The following is an 18,678-nucleotide window of genomic DNA, read 5'->3' on the forward strand; positions in this document are numbered from 1 at the left end:
GTTGCCTTTGGGCAGCCTGGCCCGTGCTCTGTGGCATGTTGGGTTTGTTCTGGCACTCTGGCTAGAAGCCATCTGTTGTACTGTGGGAGAAGGTTTGTGCTGAATTTACTAGAAAATTGAACTAGACCATGTGAGAGAGGCCTTTGCTGTGTTCTGGGCACAGGGGGTTATGCTTCCTGGGTTCTAACATTGCAGAAAAATTTGTGCTGGAAAGGTGTTTCAGCAGTTTGTCACATAACCAGGGTGGGCATGGAGGGAAGAGGTGACCTGGACTCTTCTGCTGTGTTTTGGTGTATCATGGTGCCAAAGCAGCATCTGTGAGCAATCACAGTGGGGCTGTCCTGGAGGGGCTGTGGTGGGGACAGCTCAGCCATGGAGCTCTGGGGCTCACAACTTTCCCAGAGCCTGTTTGCAAATTGGCATTTTGGTAATGAATGTCTCATCTGTGACAAGAGCCAAGCCATGTGCCTGTGTGAGAACTCTCCTCATTGGGCACAGGGAGCGACTGGAGAGCTGGGATGGGAGCCTCTGGTTCTCTCCTGGCATGGCTGGAGTCCCTCAGGTGCCCCAGCAGCCCTGTCCCTGCACTGTGCAGAGCATGGGAGCTGCTGTGAGCATGTCCCCTCATCCTGGTTTTCTCCTGGCTGTCCCCTGCAGCCCCCAGGGCCACTGCTGAGATCTGGAATTCCCACTGGGGAGGGCGAAGAAGGCTGGCTGGTCCTCATTGCTCTGCAAGAGAGCTCTTCAGCAGTAAGGTTGAGCTCTGCAGGGAATTCTGCACCTGAGGAAGAGGAAAGGGCAACCCTGGAAGCTTTGGGAGTGGTCCCAAACTTCTGCTGCCCTTTGTGATAAGACGTTTCATGTATAGGAAGGTAGCACCTGTCTTGCCTCGGTGGCAGGGTGATAGCTATGATGAAAAGCCACTGTGAGTCTTGCCTGGCTGGAGACAGTGCCCAGAGTCTGGGGGACGGACAGGTCCCTCCTGCTGAGCCCAGGCTCCCCTTGCTGCTGCTGCTCCTCTGCTGCTGTGCAGAGGCTGCCCCAGCCAAGCCCAGGGGTTTTCCCTTCTTGACCAGAGGCAACAGCTGCTGCTGTGGGACAGGTTGGGGGTTTGCCCCCAGCTGAAATGGCCGCTCTGCCACCTCTGCCAGCCAGCACGGGCTGCAGGCTCTGCCCTGGTCCTGCTACAGCCTAGTGAAAAGCAGGCACAGGAGCCACACGTGCTGTGCCTCCATCGTGCCAGGGCAGAGCTGAAGCTCCACTCCACTCTGTGTTGCAGCCCCTAAGCGCCCTGCTGCTTTGGCTCGTAGCAGAAATGCTGCCTGGAGCTGGCAGAGTCGCTCCTCGCCCCCAAAGCAGCCGTGACTGCGAGCTGTCAGCCCCTTCCCGGGAGCTGCCAGCTGTTGAGCGCACAAATAACCCTCTGCGGCGCGCAGCCCCCTCCTACGGAGACTGCAGCAGAGTTTGTCATTAAAAACAAACAACTCAGCCGGGGTGACACATCTACCCGTGCCTGAGCATTTGCATGCAAACGAGCTGCCGCGGGGACCCAAACAGGTAGTGCTGTTATTAAAAAATGACAGAGGCACTTCAGCTCCTCGCTCGCCGTATGCGGGTGCTGCCTGCCGGTGGAAACTTCTTTGTGTGCAAATGTCATCTCGGCTCACTCAGCTGGAGCTGCTTGTTCCCTGGGGCCTCTCAGAGCCGTTCCTGAGTTTCACGCTGGAAACTTTTGCACCTGACGTTCCTTTCTCAAGTGCCTCTGGGCCCCTCTTCTACGCTGCTGTTTACTGACACCGTGTGAGTCCTGAGGGCAAAAATGAGCACAAAGGTAATATAGAAAGAGAAAAATGTATATGAATGTCAAGTTTGTGTCTTGGTTTGTTTTCTGTGATATGTTTGTCTTTCCTTTTTTTTTATTTGTTAATTAAGTTTTTCTTTGAAGCACAGAAGATCAGGACTCTGTTTCCTGCACCCATCCCAAGAAGCGTACCTGTGCAGTGCCAACTGCAGTGAGTGCCTGATGCTTCTCTGCTGGGAATTGACTCACTGGAATGATTGTAGCAGGTGCCTTAACTTTTATAAGAGCAGCTGTAACCCTGTTCAGGAGAGCTGGCAGCTTTGACCAGGAATCTTCAGTTTAGGGCTGGGGTTGGGACTCAATCCCTGGGCTCCATTCACCCTTCATGGAAGGAGCTACGGAGTGAGCAGACCCCAATGCCCCAGCAGGTCAACATAGGCTGCTGCTACTCTGTACAAAGTCACAGCTAAGGTCCTCACAGCACGTTGGTCCCTCAGGGCAGGGAAGGCTGGGGATCTACAGCTGATTCCCACACACGGTGGCTCTGGGCAGCTCAGCACCTGGACCACAGCTGGTGCTGAAGCAGTGTGTTACTGCTGTCAACAGGAGAAGGGCTGCACCCAGGACACCTGCGTGGCAACGGCATGGCTGTCCTGAGCTGCCAGAGCACTTCTGGGGTCTGCAGGATTTCAGAGATGGGGCTGAACATAGCAGCAGGTGCTGGCACCCTGCTGCCCACCTAGGTTCTTTGGAAGACCCTGGCACCACGAACTGAGCCATGCTGCTGCCCTGGAGCAGGCACGGACCTTGCCAGGGCTTGCATGGTGTGGTGTCTCACAGAGCTGGGACTGTGCTGCAGTCAGGTGTGGCAGGGGAAAGGGGGCTTCTTTCATGCAGAACACACTGTCTGCTGTGGCCACGCACCCCTTGCTGGGTGAGGCAGAGCCCTGGGGTCCCTTATGGGGTCAGGGACTTCAGCCAGGCTGGGTGCTGTGCTCCTAGTCTTGCCTCTGGGGAGGAGGTGGCCCTCCCCGACATCTGGCATTGTGGTGTACTTGTCAGGGAGCAACTGATGTTGGGGGGCTGCCACCACACTGCTCTTACCACTGGGCCATATCCTGCTTTCAGACCACGGTCTTGGTATTTCAGTGCCAGGTGGAGGCTTTGCCCAGGTCTCCTGCAGCACAGGGGGTTAGCAAGCTGGGAAAGGGAGCACCCTGCCTGTGTCATTCAACCCCAGGCAAAGCCTCACTGGCTCCAGCTACTCCCCACAGATCCACCCAGGTCTCCTGCAGCCACCATGGGGCAGATTGTCCTTGGGGCAGCAGTGTGATAGTTGTGACCAAGGAGTGATTTTTCTCTGCTGTTTGAGCTGCTTTGGTTCCCAGGGGGAAAGGCCACTCAGCTCGGCCCAGGGGCCATGGGGCTAGCCAGTGCTCTCATGGGTCCCTGAGGCATGGTGAAACTGAGAGGTTGAATTGAAGCAAGCATCGGGTGGTGGGTGCTTGGCTAGATGATCAAGCCCTTACCCTGCCATCCACAACAAAGCCAGGGATGGGGCTGCTTGCAGTTCCAGGGCTTTCACACAGCCACAGGCTGGGGATTGCGCTCAGCTCAAGCCCTGCTCCTGCTGCCATCCATGTGTTCCTAGACATGTTGTCACTATTCCCTCACCCAGAGCCTCTCCAGAGACCAAGCTCAGTGTCCCGCCTCTGGATCAGGGCACAGCCTGTCCTTGGCTTTGTCCAGCCTGACCTGGGGCACCCCCAGCCCCAGATGAGGGCCTGTAGCTCTCAAGGAGATTGGGAGCCACAGGGATTGGGTGGGGACTCAGCAACCCAAACCCTCTAAACCCAGCAGGTTCCCCCCACCCCATAGCATCATTCCACCCTGCAAGGACAGACAACAGAGCCAGCCTAAGCACGTTTATTGTCACCAGAGAGATGCTGGTGCTGACTCAGGTATCTGCACACTCCACGGGGTCCAAAGACACAGTTACGTCTGCCTTGCACCGTAGAGTGCCAGGGGCTCCAGGCAGCGACCAGCAGCTCCATGGCTCAGGGGCCACATCCGTCACACACAGCATCTGCAGAAGAGACATTCAGCCGGGACCAAAGTCCCTGGGTACTGAGACACCAAGGTGGGAGGCACAGTGCCCCCATTGTGCCGCAGTGCCTGGCGGGCAAAGGACCCTGGTGCTCGGGCATGTTACCTGTGGCTGCGAGCCAGGTCCGAGTGCCCACTATGCCCCCAGCTCCTGGTACTCACCGCAGACTGGAGCCAAGCGGGCGGGCGGGCAGAGCCGGGCAGAAGCACACCAGGACCGGGCTCCTCGATGCTGGATCGGCGAGCAGGGGACGGGCGACGGAGGCCAGAAAGTAGTCCCGAGGCTCTGCCGACCGAGTAGTACCGGGGCCCAGCCGCTGGCCGGTACCAGGGCTCGGCAGGGTGGCAGAGCCAGAGCAGTGCCAGTCCTAGTCCCAGCCATTGGGCAGCACGCATCGTGCCGGCGAGACGCAGCGCTGCTGGGCCACTGCTGCTTTTATATTCAGGCGAAAGGGGCCCGCCTCGCCCGCCTCCGCGGCCCGCCTTCCGGGGGCGGTGGAGCCGCAGGGAAGGAGTTACTCGCTGGCAACTTCGCAGCCATCCCCGTTACCATGGGGCTGCGTGAGTGTCGGTGCACGCCCGACACCGGTCCTCGCGCACGTGCCGGAGCCGTTCTCCACTGCACCCCTCTCTGCCGAGCGCCGATCCCGAAAGCAGGATTCTGAACACGGAGGTGGAGAGGAGCAAGTGGCGGCCGCACTTTTATTGAAGGGGGCCCAGCCGGGAGCGTAGCCTGGGGCAACAGGAAACGGTCCCGGTCCCGCTCCCCGGTGCCCCGACAGATCCCGGCGGTTACTCCTTGAACTTCCACTCCTGGCGGCACATGGGGCAGTGCTGCTGGACTTGCTGCGAGTTCAGCCACTTGAGGATGCAGTGCATGTGGAAGCAGTGCGAGCACTGTCCCCATACCAGCGGGCAATCGTCGCCGGGGACCTTGCCTATGGAATGGGCAGCCCGTGAGCCCCGGACCGGCCTGGGGCAGGCCACAGCCCCGCTGCCGCTCTACCGCCCGCCCGCCCGCCCGCCCGCCCCCTCACTCACAATCGGGGCAGCAGCCGTTGAAGGCCATCCGGCAGATCCCACAGTTCTCGTCGTTGGCCACCCACAGCCAGGAGGCGACGCCGTGCCAGCTCCGTACCCGCACCCGCATCTCCCGCCCCGCCGGAAGTCCCGCCCCGCCCCATAAGGCCCCGCGCACAAGGGCGCGCGGCCGCCGCGCCTTCGCCGCTGTCCCTGCCTCTTCCGTTTCCGGCGTCGGCACAGCGCGGCCGGAAGTGCAGGCCCCGGAGCGGAGCCGCCATCATGGCCGACAAGATGGACATGTCCCTGGACGATATCATTAAGCTCAACCGGAGCCAGCGGGGCGCCGGCCGAGGCGGCGGCCGGGGAGGCCGGGGCCGGGGCGGCGCCACCCGCGGCGGCGGGCCCGGCCGGGGCGGCGTGGGAGTCGGGCGAGCGGGCGGCGGCCCCTTGCGGAACAGGCCACTGATGGCCCGGGGCGGCGGCAGGAACCGGCCCGCGCCCTACAGCCGGGTATGGAGCACGGCGGGGGTAGGCGAGGAGTGCGGCAGCCCACGGGGCTCGACGGTGCCGTGGGGACCCGGGCCCGGGCCAGGCCTTTCATACAGCGGGGCGAGGGGTGGCGGGATGGAGCGGTGCGGCCGCGCAGGAGGCGGCGGGGCGGAGGGCGGGCCCGGCGGGCGGCCCTTTGTCCGCTTCTGGTGGAGTGGGCAGCGTGGCCGGCGGCGGGCTCTGGCCCGCGATGCCCCGGCACAGTTTAACGAGGTCCTGGTCTTCTTGTAGCCGAAGCAGCTCCCTGAGAAGTGGCAACACGACCTTTTCGACAGTGGCTTCGGAGCGGGAGCCGGCGTGGAGACGGGCGGGAAACTGCTTGTCTCGAACTTGGACTTCGGCGTTTCGGATGCGGACATTCAGGTAGAGGCTTGGGAGCGGCCCCATCGGTTGCGCGAGTCATGTTCGCGGGGGGTTTCATTCATCGCATCGGGATCGGGCGCGTCAGACGCCCGGGGGAGGTCCTTTTGTATCCCCGCGCCGATGAACTAACTCTGTGCTGGGTCTGGGTTTGTGCCACGAGTGCTCATCTTGCAGTGGCTCTGGGGATCCCAAGAGGCTGCAGTTAGGAAGAGCCACCGTCAGCTGCAGGGTGGTAGCTGATCCCATTGTGAGTGAGTGCCACAGCGCCTGTGGAAAGATGCTGCCCCTGGGCTGGGTCTGGTTATGGCTGGAGGATTTAGTGTAAGCCATCTAAGCTCTCAAGGTTTGTGTAACCACAGAAATTCCCTGCCTGTGCTCCATGTCCATCTGGGTGCTCTGCTTTTATGGGATCTGCTTGCTCAGCTCTGTTAAAGTCATGTTCTGAGCATTGGGGTGTAACTAGGAGGAGGGATCTGTGAGGGAGCACACACTCCTCTGCACTACAGCACCTGTGGTACCTGGTGTGTTCAAGCCTGGGCTGCAGCCCTTGTTTCAGATATGCTGTGGGTAGGAACCGCTGGGTTCTCTCGGTGGGACATGCATTGCAGTCTGCCTATGGGTTGGTATCCTTGGGGCTGTCCCAGCCATGACGAGGTGTGAGCTGTACAGAAGTAATGGTTTGTGAAGACCAGGCACACCCCCACCAGGGGCTCTGGGGCTCACTCACGTTGCAAAGCGCTTCCTGTTGAACTGGCTTCTGGTCCCTGTGTCCTCACTAGGGAAGAACAAACAACTGATTTTCTGTCTCCTTCACTGGTTAATTCATTCCTTTTACTTCATGTGCTGATCAGGCTATGCCCAGTGAATTGGGTTTTTTTAGGTCACCTAGTTACTGGGTAATGCACTTAAAACCACCTCTTTTCCTTGTGTAAGTTCAGATTTGGGTTAAATGAGTCTCTTGCTTGTTGTAGCCAGGCCCTGATAAGACTCTCTGAAGTCACCTCAATTTACCCAGCTTCTGTTCTTTGTGTGGCAGCTGAAATTTTCTGTTTCTGCCACTGGTTTGGGCTAAGGTGTGGGCAATGTTCCACCTATGGCTTATTTGGGAGGAAAGCACAATCAATGGCTTTACACTTATTTGTCACTACCCAACCTGTAATTTAGTGCTGCCCCCGATGTTGTGATGGCTCCTTGTTTCTATGCTAATTGAATTGTTAATGTGGTACAGCTCCTGCTCTCTGCTGCCAGAGCAGCTGCTCTGGAGAAGGAGCTGAGCACCACCTCACTGGTGGAGCGTTTCTGTCCAGAGAGCTTCTTGAGTTCTGTGAAACGTTCATCTCCAGTGAGAGAGTGCAGGGAGGAGCTGACCTGCAGCCCTGCCTGGAGGGCTGCATGCTTGGGAGGTAGAAGAACACATGCAGTGCTTTGAAAAACACTTGGGCAGTGACTTGGGGGGACAGCTGCAGGGTCGCTAGGCTTTGCAGCAGATGCTATGGGAGGTGGCCTGTCCCTCAGCCACCCAGCAGCTCTGGTGTCAGTGAAGCTTTTGAGATGCAGGGTAGAGCATAAACTTGTGGAAGTGAGCTGCTGCAATTGGCTTCCTAAATTAAATGAGTGGCTCCATCGCTGTCTCATTTCCATCCTTTGTGCAAGGAGGAAGGATGAGGAGAGGGCTTTCCTGATCTCAGGTTTTGGACTGTTTCTTGATGGACTGTGTTTTTAAATTGCACTGGTCTGATAAAAATTTAAAGGGGAAAAGAAATTCAGTCATCACCCTGCGGGTCCCTGCATTTGTCAGGGTGAAGATCATTCCTCCTTTGGAATGGATTAATGTTAAGATTATTTTTAAATGGTCACCCCTTTGAGCCTCCAGAAAAAGAGGTGAGGTTTCCCCTGTGTCTGCTTCATGGGCTGTAAACGTATGTACCCTGTGATCACTGAAGATGAAGTTCTGGTTTTTTATGCCACCTGTGGCAACTTTCTTAGATCCTTCTGAGGAGCTCATGCTCCCTCTTTCATCAGTGCTTTTTCTGACTTACTGATGATGTTTTGGAAAGCACCTGCAGCTGCTGAGAGTGGTTGCATGGGGCAAGCTGCTGGCGCTGTCTCCCTGCTGTGTGGTGTCTGCAGCGCTGATGGACACCCGTGCTCTTCTCCCTCTCATCCTCAGGAGCTCTTTGCGGAGTTTGGGACCTTGAAGAAGGCAGCTGTGCACTACGACAGGTCTGGCCGCAGCCTGGGGACAGCGGATGTGCACTTCGAGAGGAAAGCAGATGCCCTGAAAGCAATGAAGCAGTACAATGGGGTCCCCTTGGACGGTGAGTTGGTGCTGTCTCCACAGTGCATTCCCCTGGCAGGAGCAGCCCATGTGCTGTGTGCCACCACACACAGGCTCACGGGCTGCTCTTCCCCCAGGGCGCCCCATGAACATCCAGCTGGTCACGTCACAGATTGACACACAGAGGAGACCAGCACAGAGGTGAGATGCCATGTGGGAGTCCTTGTGCCTGGTGAGCGCGGGGTGGGGATGTGCCTGGCCCCTCCTGTTGTGGGAAGCATGGATCCATTTGGGTTAACCAGAATGCTCTAGACTGGTTGCTTTTTGACAATCCCAGTGTAAACAGAGGTGGCATGACCAGAAGCCGTGGCGGTTCAGGATTTGGTGGTGGAGGAGGCAACAGGCGAGGCACTCGTGGTGGGAACAGAGGGAGAGGCAGAGGAGCTGGGAGAACTTCCAAACAGCAGCTCTCTGCAGAAGAACTAGATGCACAGCTGGATGCTTACAATGCCAGGGTAAGTGCTGCCCAGACACCTGCCACAGCTTCCCCATGACATCTCATGCTGGGAAATTCCTGCTGCCCTCAAGCTGGCTGTAAGAGGGAGCATTTGCCAGGTAGCTGGATTAAAGCAGTGTCCTGAAGCTGGGCAGTTCTTGCTCCAGCAGCTGGCATTCATGCTCCAAAACACTATCAACTACACACACATTGGCTGCTGCCCTCAAAGCCAGCTCATGTCTCAGCTGTGCAGCCATGTTAAAACCTTGATGAGGAGCTGAGGTCATGCATGCACATGGTGACAGCAGACTCAGTGTTGCAGGAGTAGGGTAAAGGGGAGGCAAGAGTGGAAGGAGTGGAATGAGCAGAATTCCAGAAAAATTTGGTATGAGTCTGTCTGGTGTTTTGAACGTTCTCTGGTTTTGAGGGTGTGTAGATCTTGTTACTTTGCACAGATTTGACTGAGGGAGGGTGAGCATAGTGAAGCAGCTCACAGTTATGCCCCAGTGCCCAGGGCACTGCGAGAGTCAGCTGTGCCATGCCACTATCGACACTCCTGGGCCAGTGCCTGTATTGGCCCTGAGCTTTCATGGTCCTGGCTAGCAGCATTGGGGAGTAGTGGTTGTTCACCCAGGGCCAGGGCTGCCTCTGGAGGGTGAATGAAGGGACTGGATGCCTCAGTGGTGCCATGGTGTGTGCTGGTGGTTGCCACAGGGGTGTGGTGGGGTACCATGGGGTGTGGAGGTACCATGGGGTATTATATGGGGGTGCCATGGAGTATTACAAGGGTGTTGCAGGGTGTGTGATGATATCTCCTCTCTTCCAGATGGACACCAGCTAAATCAGCGAGCAGCGGGTGCAGAGAAGGACTCCAATCTGGCTCCACGCTCCGGGCAGGGGCTGCAGCAGTGGCCACTCATACCGTGGATGGGAATTGTTTTACTTTTCGTTCTGGGATAGGTTTTAAACTCCTGTAAAGGTTTTTTTTAATTCTGAGCAGACCCGTTTTGTACCGAGTTATTTTTGGGATAAATTTTACTGGTTGCCTGTTGGGCCGAGGTGGCTTTTTCACCTTTGCCGTAATAAAATAGAACCGTGTCTAGAAGTGTTGCCGTCTGCGCCGCCCCGAGTGCCGCCCCCGTGACGCGCCACACCCTGGCCGCTCCGCGCGCGCCTTCCCGCGCCCCGCCCCCCGCGCGGAGTTTTGCCTCTCCGCAACTCTATGGTCGGGCCCGCCACTGCGCGCCCAGCCTCTCAGCCAATCAGCTGGCCGGGCCGCCGCCGGAAGTGAGGCGCGAGGCTGAGCCCTGTATAACGGGAAGTGACGGGCGTGTCCCGGAAGTGCGGGGGTGCGCGGGCGGCTGGGCGGATCCCGGCGGCGTTGTCACCGCAGCGCAGAGGGAGAGCGAACAGGGCCGGTAGGGCGGGGCGGGGGAGCGGCGGGGACCGGGCCGCGGCGGCGGGCGGCTCCTGGGGGCGGTGGAGCCCGGAGGGGGGAAGGCCGTCCTACTGGGGCCTGGCTGGGCCGGCCATGCCGCGCCCCGCTGGCCACGGGACCGCGGGAAGGGCTGGGGTGCGGTCGAGGTGCGGGAGTGGGAAGCCGAGTGCCCTTGCACGACCTTCTAGTTGCTGGGGACAGCTGCTGTCGCTGGTGAGGGTCGTTCTGGAGAGGGGCTTCCGAAGCACGAGGCCCGCGTCAGGGCGGAACGCAGGCGGGTTGGGTCGGCTCCTGCTCCACGAGGAGCTGGGACTGTCCTGAGCCCTCCTCTCGGGCTCCTCCCGTTGTCCGGGTTGCGGGAGGTGGTGGAAGTAACAGCGGGCGCGTTTCGCTCTCTGGGGCGTGTGGAGATGCGAGCGCTCTCATTTGTCTCAGATTTTCCTTAAATGGTTTCTGGTTACGAAATGAGGAACTTGGAAGCAACTTTCTCAGGGTCAATGTTCTTTCGTGTTAGGGTAATGAAGGGGCCCGATTTGTCGCCCCTGGTGCTGTCGGCAGGGGCTGTGTTAAAGCAGCCGGGGCAGCGTGCGTAGAGACCACAGTGTGCTGCTGCAGGAGGTCTCGGCTCTTTTCCTTCTTTCACCACCTTGCAGAAGGATGGCAATGACTTCTGTGGCTCTGTAGGCTCTTTGCAACAAGTCTGAAAGTCGAAACTTCCTTTTCTTAAGATGAGAAGAGGTCCTAGTCACTCTAAGAGGCTAAGTTGGTGGCTTGAGGGTTTCAGGTCTGGTCCAGAGAGCAGTGATGCTGCTTGTCCAAGAGTTCTTCCAATGCAGGTGTTCTTGTACGGTAATTGTGGAGCAGAGACAGTTTCATTGTCATTTTCCACTACAGGGACGAGTGGCAATGCAGTCAGACAAGTGATGTCTGTGTCTGCAGTGCTGTGGTCACCACACAGTGTCAGAGCTGGGCTGCAGCCTCTTAGCCATGTAGCTTGTTTGAATCCTGGATGTAGGACTGCGGGAGGTTTATAACTGCTGAAGCTGTGAGCCTGTGAAATTGTCTGCTCACGCTTTTGGGGTTGCTCGTGACAGTTAATGCCTTGCGGGTGAACTGCAGTCCAGTTCTGTCATGAGAAAAAGAAAACAACTCCATCTTCAAAATGCCAAGTCTCTGAAAGCATCCATCTGCTTTGAGTCCTTCATCCCAGAGATGTGAACCAGTGGCAGGGATCTGGCAAGATGAGGGTTCTCTAGGATGCTCTTATAAAATCTGGATGTCCTCTTCCCTGTGGATTCCTGGTAGCGTCCAAGGGCAGCACTCAGCCTCGGGAGATGTCAGCTAGTCACCAGTACCTCCTTTTCCCTGCTCTGGAACTGTCCCAGCCTGACTCCTTTCCGAGCAGCAGCGCAGCCTGAGCCGGTTTAAAAGCAGCTCTGGCTCCCTGTCTTTGCAGTGCAGAAGCCTTGGGAGCTGCATGTGAACTGGATCTGTAAACTGCTCTGTCTGGAAAGCAGCCCTGCAGGAGCGGTTTATTAACGGGATCACATTCCAGCCGAGTTTGCCGAGCGGCTGCACCACGGGGGAAGGAGGAAGGGTGGGGACCGCTGGAATTGGCACTGCGGCCTCTCCACGGCTGCGCTGTGGCCCGATGGACGTCTAAAGCTGATTAGCTCATCCGAAGAGACTCTGACTAATCCTGGTCTCACTTGTGCCGTGGCATCCTCGTCCCGGGACATGAGGAAGTGGCTGTGTAGCCCTTTCTCCTGAAAACAAGTCGGGTTATGTGCCGGGCAGTTTTTCTGTCTGGCAGAAGGTGGGGCTCTTGCCTTCACTGCCGCTCACTCCTTGTCCTGCGTGAAAAATGCTGAGAATCCAGGAGAAATTGCTGATCGAGGAAGCACTGAAGGCAGTGAATTCCCAGGTGGGGAGCGGTTCAGCCTCTGTCCTCTGCAGCCCTTCAGGTTTCTGTGACCTGCAGGAATCAGTGAACAGTCCAGAGCTGTTCCCCAGACATCTCTTCATGGCAAGGAGCTCGTGTCCTGTAACAGTGCTTTCAGGCCAAGTGCAGGCTGGAGCCCCCTTCCCTGCAGCCATGGCAGCGTTCCAGCAGGTCTGTGCCATCCCCTGGAGCAGCTGGGCCAAGCACCGTGGAGGCTGCAACTCGCTGAGTCTCAAGAGCCAGTGAGCTGCAGTGCAGGGGTGCTGAGCAGGGCACCCGAGCACCTCCTGAGCTTCAGCCAGAAGGAGCTGAAGAGCAACCTCCTCTAAATGCCTCAGAGCAATGCCTGAGGTCTGAGGTGTGGAGCTCCTGAGAGGCCCAGCAGCAGGTCAGCAGTGTAACAGGATGCTTTGGTTATGGTGCTGAGCCCCTTGCCAGTGTCACAGGTCCCCTCTCTGCCAGTGTGGTGTCAGCATGGCACAGGTAGGACACCTGAGCGTGGGTCTCTCTTCTGGCTGGTCAGGTCCAATCATGTCCCTTGGCTTCCTTGTGTCTGACAGTGTCATGGATGCTCTTTCACACACCTTGGAAAGCTTTGCTTTACTAATCCTGAGCTGTGATAAAGGCTTTGTTGGAGGAGCCTGATGGGCAAAGTTGAAGGCCTCATGAAAGTTCTGATGCTATGAGGAGTCTCCTTCCCCTCTGTCTGTGTGTTTGGAGGAGCAGCTGAGGCACCATGGCCTGTGGTGGTGGAGTGCAGTGTTTGGTGCAGGAGGGGTGGCTGTCACAGGGTGAATTGACTCTCGCATTGTCAGCTGAGGCCAGGAGCCTGCTCTCTTCACTGCTGCATGGGCTTCAGCACAGCCTGATCAGAGGTGGTGTTCTGTCTGCAACCCCTGGAGGCCTGTTTTGAGAGGTGAGGTGGTGTTTCTGCAGGGCTTCTGCAGAGATCTGAACCTCAGCTTGGCCTGAAACACTGGTGGAACAGTGCTTTGTACTGGTGTGAGCAGCTGCTCTTGGGCTCTCCTGAGTTTCCATCAGTTAAGAGACCTGATGAGGATCAGTGTGGCTCTTGATTAGATTGTAGTGGTGCTGTAGTGATGAACTGTTTCTTTAGCTCTGGATCACAGGATTGAGGCCAGAGGCACAGGAACACTACTAAAGAGCTGGGGATTTGGGTTTTCTGTTGTGTCTTTTATTTTTCTTCTGTGACCCCTACGCATGGTTGTTGCTAAATACCTGTTTGTGGGAGGGGTTACCCTAAGGGAGAGGTGAAAACTGAGTGCTGGTGATGTGTGGGAGGAAAGAGTCTCTCTGTCTGCTACATCTGGAGGTTGGTTGAACCCAAATTTATGCATTTCTTAACCAATCAGGACATCTGATCCTGGACATCAGCTGCCGATCCAGCTGCTGGGAATTGTCAGTGTTTAACACTGGGGCTGTTCCTGTGTACAGTGATCAGCCAGGCCAGATTCCTCTGTCAGGTCTATGCTGTGCTCAGCACTGCTCTGCAGACCCTTTGCTGCGTCCACAGAGCTGACTTCAGTGAGCTGTGAGTGTTTGAGGAGAGGTGGTTGGTGGCTTCTGTGGCCTGTCACTCATAGGTGCTCTTTAGACTATCTGTTAGAAGTTCTGCCCCTGCTTGGTCTGAAAATTGGAAGATGGTAGCAGACTAACAGACATCAGTGTCATGGGAAGGGCTCCAACAGCGGGGGATACATGTGGGTAATGATGAATGGATGTCTGTTTATTGCAGCCACACTTTTGAAGAGGGCTCAGTCACAGGGAGTTTGGGAGTCAGCAGAAGGCAGTGACTTCACTTCTTTAAAGCTCCCCCTGCAATTCCATCCCTTCCACCTAACACGGGTTGTGCAGCTGGCTGGTTTCTAGTTAGTCTTGCCCAGCTGAGCCAAACTCTGCACATTTACAGCCTGTGTCCCTGGCCGCGTGTGACACGGATCTTTCACAAGGGCCAAGCGTGAGGTCAGCCAAGCTGGGTGTCCTGTTCCACTCTCCCAGGCAGCCAGTGCAGAGCAGTGGATCTGACTGAGTTACAGATACGATCTCCAGATTGCTGCAGAGGCTCCTGGCACTTGTGCCAGGGTGGAACAGTGCAGAGCAGGGTGGGGCAGAGGCCTATTCTTAGCTGGAATTGTGTGTTGTGCAGAGCAGAACTGAACTGTCTCAGGTTTGTTATGACTGAAACCACACCTGAGTGATCTCGTGGGGGAGAGCATTTTCTCTGAAGCTGGAGGTATTTACTTACCTGTTCCAGCTTACCAGGAAAGAGCCAAGGCTGAATTTTTCTTACCTCTTGGCGTGGGCTTCATTGGGCTGCAAACGAGACCTGGCCTAGGGGAGGGGGGTCTGCAGGGCCTTGGCAGGGTTGTGTCCCTGAGGGTCCTTGGGGACAGCCCCTGAAGTCATGGCAGAGCAGTTCTGGGAGGGCCTGGCTGGTGCTGCTGGGCTGTGGTGGTGGGAAGGAGCTGCACAGGTGGGCAGGTGGCTGCAGTTACACTTCTCCTTCCCACTTCAGTGTAAGTCGTGTGTGTGAGGATGGCAGAGCAGGAGCCGACAGCAGAGCAGCTGGCCCAGATCGCAGCTGAAAACGAGGAGGACGAACACTCTGTCAACTATAAGCCACCCGCCCAGAAGAGCATCCAGGAGATCCAGGAGCTGGACAAGGATGATGAGAGCCTGCGCAAGTACAAGGAAGCACTGCTGGGTGCTGTCACCGTGACTGCAGGTGAGCCCCAGGACGTGGCCATGCCTCGCTCAGGGCAGAGCTCTGCTGGTCACCTCCTGCCTCATGTCTGCTATTCCTCTCCCAGCTCTGTGTTTTGGCAGGAGCAGGAAGGCATGTGTCTGTGCTCCCTGTGCCAGTCTCTGGCCCCAGGAATGAGGCCCAGGGATGGAGGGCTGGTACACTGTGCTTTGGATCGGGTGCCCCTGGGGAGTCCCTGAGCTGGGCCTAATGTGGTGTGGAGGTGATACCTCCACTGGTTTTCCTGCTCTTTCAAGAAGTGCCCTGGAAGGAAACAGAGTTGTGTTGGCTGGCATTAGGATGGGTGTTTAACAGCCTTTCCACTTATCTTGTAGATCCCAATGCTCCGAATGTGGTTGTGACCAAACTGACTTTGGTCTGCACTACTGCTCCTGGCCCTCTGGAGTTGGACCTGACAGGTGAGTTAGGACAGAATTCCAGCCCTTCTCCCAGGTGCAGTGGCCTCCAGGTGCATGGCTGGCTTGTGGGCCAGGCCTCCTGTGTCAGAAATGCCCCTGGGTGGGATGCAGAGTTGGGTGCTGGGGTCCTGGAGTGTTCTGTGCTCTGGGCTGTGTCCCAAGCACAGCAAAAAGCCTCACTGCTCCTGCTCAGTGTCAGCACTTGCTCATGGGAGTTTCTGGGCAGGGGAGCAAATGTCCCCCAACCTATGCAGCCATGCTAAGGGCAGCTTTAAGGTGGTGGCAGCCTGGGAGCAAATGTCCACAAAGGATCATTCTTGCATTACCTGCACTTTTGCTCTGCAATCATTTACCCTCCTTGGGCAGCCTGGGCAGTGCAGCAAGAGGGTCCTGTTGTGCAGAAACAAAGGGTGACCTGCGTGCTGCCAGCCTGTCAGGGTAGTCCCCTGGCCTGACACTGTCCTGATCACCTCTTGCATCTTCAATTTACCCCAGAGCACAATACAAAGGGATTCTGAGCGACCCTCTGCCTTCTTTGTAGGTGACCTGGAGAGCTACAAGAAGCAAGCGTTTGTGCTGAAGGAGGGTGTGGAATACCGGATAAAAATCTCCTTTAGGGTAAGAGTTCAGATCCAAAACTGAAGGAGGAGTGGAAGATGGGACTGCTGCAGTCCCACCACTGGCAATGCCCAAGCCCTGGGAAGTGCTGTGATGGAGGAACTTGCTTCCTTCCGTGGGTGGGGTGGGTGATGTGTCCAGGAGGGTCTGCTGCAGTTCTGCCTTGTCTCTCTGCAGGTTAACAGGGAGATCGTGTCAGGGTTGAAGTACATCCAGCACACGTTCCGGAAAGGTGTGAAAAGTAAGTGCTGATAGGGGTGCTGCTTTGTGTGAGGGCTTCCTGCTCCCTCCCCTGGTGATGGGCACTCCCCCACTGGAGCCTCCACTGCTCATAATAGGAGGAGACTGAATGTCTTCAGCCACGTCTGTGCTGCTGAGCCTGTGGTGATGTGTGAAGTCTTCTGGGTCTGTTGCTGTGGCCGCCTGTGCTCCTGCCTGCACCAGCACCTCTGGGCTTGATGCGTGACAGTGAGCAGATCACTGCTGACAGTGATGTTAGCATGTGGGAAGCTGTTCCTGGAGTGAGCAGAGCTATTAATGTGATGTTCCTGTTCTCACAGCTCCCCGGTGGCTTCTTGTAGCAGTAACAGACCTTTCACTTGCTTTAGCCTTGCCCCAAATCCAGGGGAGGCTCCATGTGCCTCTTTCTCTCCTTCTAGTTGACAAGACCGAATACATGGTTGGGAGCTATGGCCCCCGAGCAGAGGAATATGAGTTTCTGACCCCCATGGAAGAAGCCCCTAAGGGCATGCTGGCCCGGGGCAGCTACAACATCAAATCCAAGTTCACAGATGATGATAAGACTGACCACCTGTCCTGGGAGTGGAACCTGACCATCAAGAAAGATTGGAAGGACTAGCCCTTCCTGAGGCCAAACCCCAGAGAGCGTGAATCAGACAGTGGCTACCGTAGAAATCCCCCCCCGTACCAAAGTGCTGACATTGGAACCCTCTTACCTTTCACCCCCTGTTATAATTTGACCAGAGAGCTCAGTTTTGTACCGTGCCCCCTCCCCAGAGCATCGCTGAGTGCATTGACCAAACCGTGCTGTCTGCATCTGGTCTCCAGCTGCCCGTCCCAGGGCTGGGCATCCTAGCACAGAGCTGGGAGCGCTCCGTCCCTTGCCAAGTCCTTTGCTGCTTCTCACCTTCCTCTGTTCAGGTGGGTGCTGAAGGGGAGGGACTCCCATGTTCTGTGTAGGATGTGTGCTTGGCTTTCCTGTGCACAGCTCAGGGTAGCTACTGCCTCAAGTAGCTGAAGAACTTCAATGCCAGGCAGCTCTTGAATCCGTTTGTTGGTTAAAATCATGTCCAGCCTGCCCCTTCCACCCGTCAGTGTCCCAGGAACACTGGCAGCGTCATTTGTGGATGTTCCCTGTAACCATGATGCCTTAATGTGTAACATGTATCCTCTAGGGAGGGGGCCCTGCCCCTGTTACACTTTTTAAATGCTCCCCCCCCACCACCCTCCCCCTGTCCGTTGGCATGGCACTCATCTTGGTCACGCCCCTTGTGGGTTATTAGGAAAGATTCACAACTTCCTGCTTTGCTGCTGGTCCGTTCTTCACCCAAGACAGGACATCTCTAGAGGGGAGGGTTGTGACATCCTGGGTGACGCCTGGCTGCGCCTCACATTGTCTGGAGAGCTGACAGGTCCCCTGGCCCTACTGGCATAGACCTTGAACCTCTGGCAGCCTCTGTGCCTCCAAGGAAGGGGGGGGCCACATGGCAGGTGGGTGCAGGAGTCACCAGAGTTACCATCACCTCACACTTCTCACTGCAGCCAAGGTCGCTGCAAAGCACTGAAATTCCAGGACAGCACCTGCCCTCCTGGCGGTTTTGGGCTGAGGATGGACTCTAGGCTGTTTCTGCAGCTGCTCTCCTGATGCGATCAACAAAGAGCTCGCCATGGACAAGTACTCTGAAGCGGTTAATGCCTTATGTATCTGTTCTGCCTTTAAAATCTGTGCCTGGCCTGTCAGTATTTATTGCCTTGACACTCGGCTCCCGCCGTGCCCACAGCAGAACCCACGCGGCTGCCCTGGCACGGCGCTCGGGGCGAAGGAGCCCCGAGGGCTGGGCAGGCACAGTCCAGCTCCGCAGCCCTCATTTGGATCCTGCCACGTTGAGGTTGTATTAGAACTGGGACCAAGTACATGTGGCTTTCTCGTAGCTACGTCTCTGCCTCTTAACTCTTCCCCTGCCCTGCCCCTAGAGAGGTTTTTGTTAATTTGATTTGGTGCATATTGTCTGTAAATCCTAGAATCAGGTTAACAGGATTGGAATCATCGTCTGCTTCTCCTTTTATGACAGTTAAATAAAATCTTTGAACTGACTGTCCACTGCCCATTCTCATTCTGTTCTGGAGTTTCTGGCTCTGGGGCTTTGGCAGGAGGTTCTGTTCAACAGGGGATTGCTGCAATCCCTGGTACTGGGAGAAGGCCTGAGTCCCTGGGCTGGCTGAGTGGTGAAGCAGGAATCTGGAACAGACCTTGCCAGGAGAGGTGAGAGGCCCCTGCCGCAGGGTTTGTCCTCAGGATGTGTCCCTTGCTGTTTGCTCTGCTTTGTGTGGCCAGCACTGAAGGGTGAGAACGGTGTGGAGGAGTGGAGATGGAGGGTCTGTGAAGTGGTAAAGTTGGGGGGGTCTTCTGTATGGAGCACATTGGGTTCTGAGCCTTAGCTTGCCCGTGGTGTGTCCCCTCCAGCTGCCAGCATCAAGCAAAATTCCTGCATGGTCAGAGGAATGAGGGAGGTGATTGGAGGGAGTGTGATAAGAGCCTGTGATAAGAGGATGTTTGCAGAGCATGTGGCATGTTTGTGCTAAGGATAAGAAAAGTGTATCTAGGAAAAGATCTTTACAGGCTCCATAGTGCTGGAGAAGC

The 18,678-nt window shown here is 56.7% G+C and overlaps 3 protein-coding genes across 3 annotated transcripts; 2 read left to right on the forward strand and 1 right to left on the reverse strand.

Annotated features, from left to right (window-relative positions):
* Positions 1 to 4,455: 4,455 nt before the first annotated feature.
* Positions 4,456 to 5,057, reverse strand: ANAPC11 (anaphase promoting complex subunit 11). Its single transcript, XM_054393891.1, has 2 exons — positions 4,949 to 5,057; positions 4,456 to 4,845 (listed from the first exon to the last, which is right to left on the reverse strand). The coding sequence occupies exons 1-2, from the start codon at positions 5,055 to 5,057 to the stop codon at positions 4,700 to 4,702; spliced, it is 255 nt and encodes an 84-aa protein (XP_054249866.1). The 3' UTR covers positions 4,456 to 4,699.
* A 152-nt stretch (positions 5,058 to 5,209) lies between these two features.
* Positions 5,210 to 9,655, forward strand: ALYREF (Aly/REF export factor). Its single transcript, XM_054393876.1, has 6 exons — positions 5,210 to 5,440; positions 5,711 to 5,842; positions 8,013 to 8,160; positions 8,258 to 8,321; positions 8,458 to 8,635; positions 9,443 to 9,655. The coding sequence occupies exons 1-6, from the start codon at positions 5,210 to 5,212 to the stop codon at positions 9,455 to 9,457; spliced, it is 768 nt and encodes a 255-aa protein (XP_054249851.1). The 3' UTR covers positions 9,458 to 9,655.
* A 344-nt stretch (positions 9,656 to 9,999) lies between these two features.
* On the forward strand, positions 10,000 to 18,126 carry ARHGDIA (Rho GDP dissociation inhibitor alpha). The gene is made up of 6 exons (XM_054393650.1): positions 10,000 to 10,034; positions 14,533 to 14,742; positions 15,096 to 15,179; positions 15,721 to 15,797; positions 15,975 to 16,038; positions 16,457 to 18,126. Exons 2-6 carry the CDS (start codon positions 14,553 to 14,555, stop codon positions 16,654 to 16,656), a joined length of 615 nt encoding a protein of 204 aa, XP_054249625.1. The 5' UTR covers positions 10,000 to 10,034; positions 14,533 to 14,552; the 3' UTR covers positions 16,657 to 18,126.
* Positions 18,127 to 18,678: the final 552 nt, after the last annotated feature.

Source organism: Indicator indicator, chromosome 29, assembly GCF_027791375.1.
Source record: "Indicator indicator isolate 239-I01 chromosome 29, UM_Iind_1.1, whole genome shotgun sequence".
Classification (NCBI taxonomy): domain Eukaryota; kingdom Metazoa; phylum Chordata; class Aves; order Piciformes; family Indicatoridae; genus Indicator; species Indicator indicator.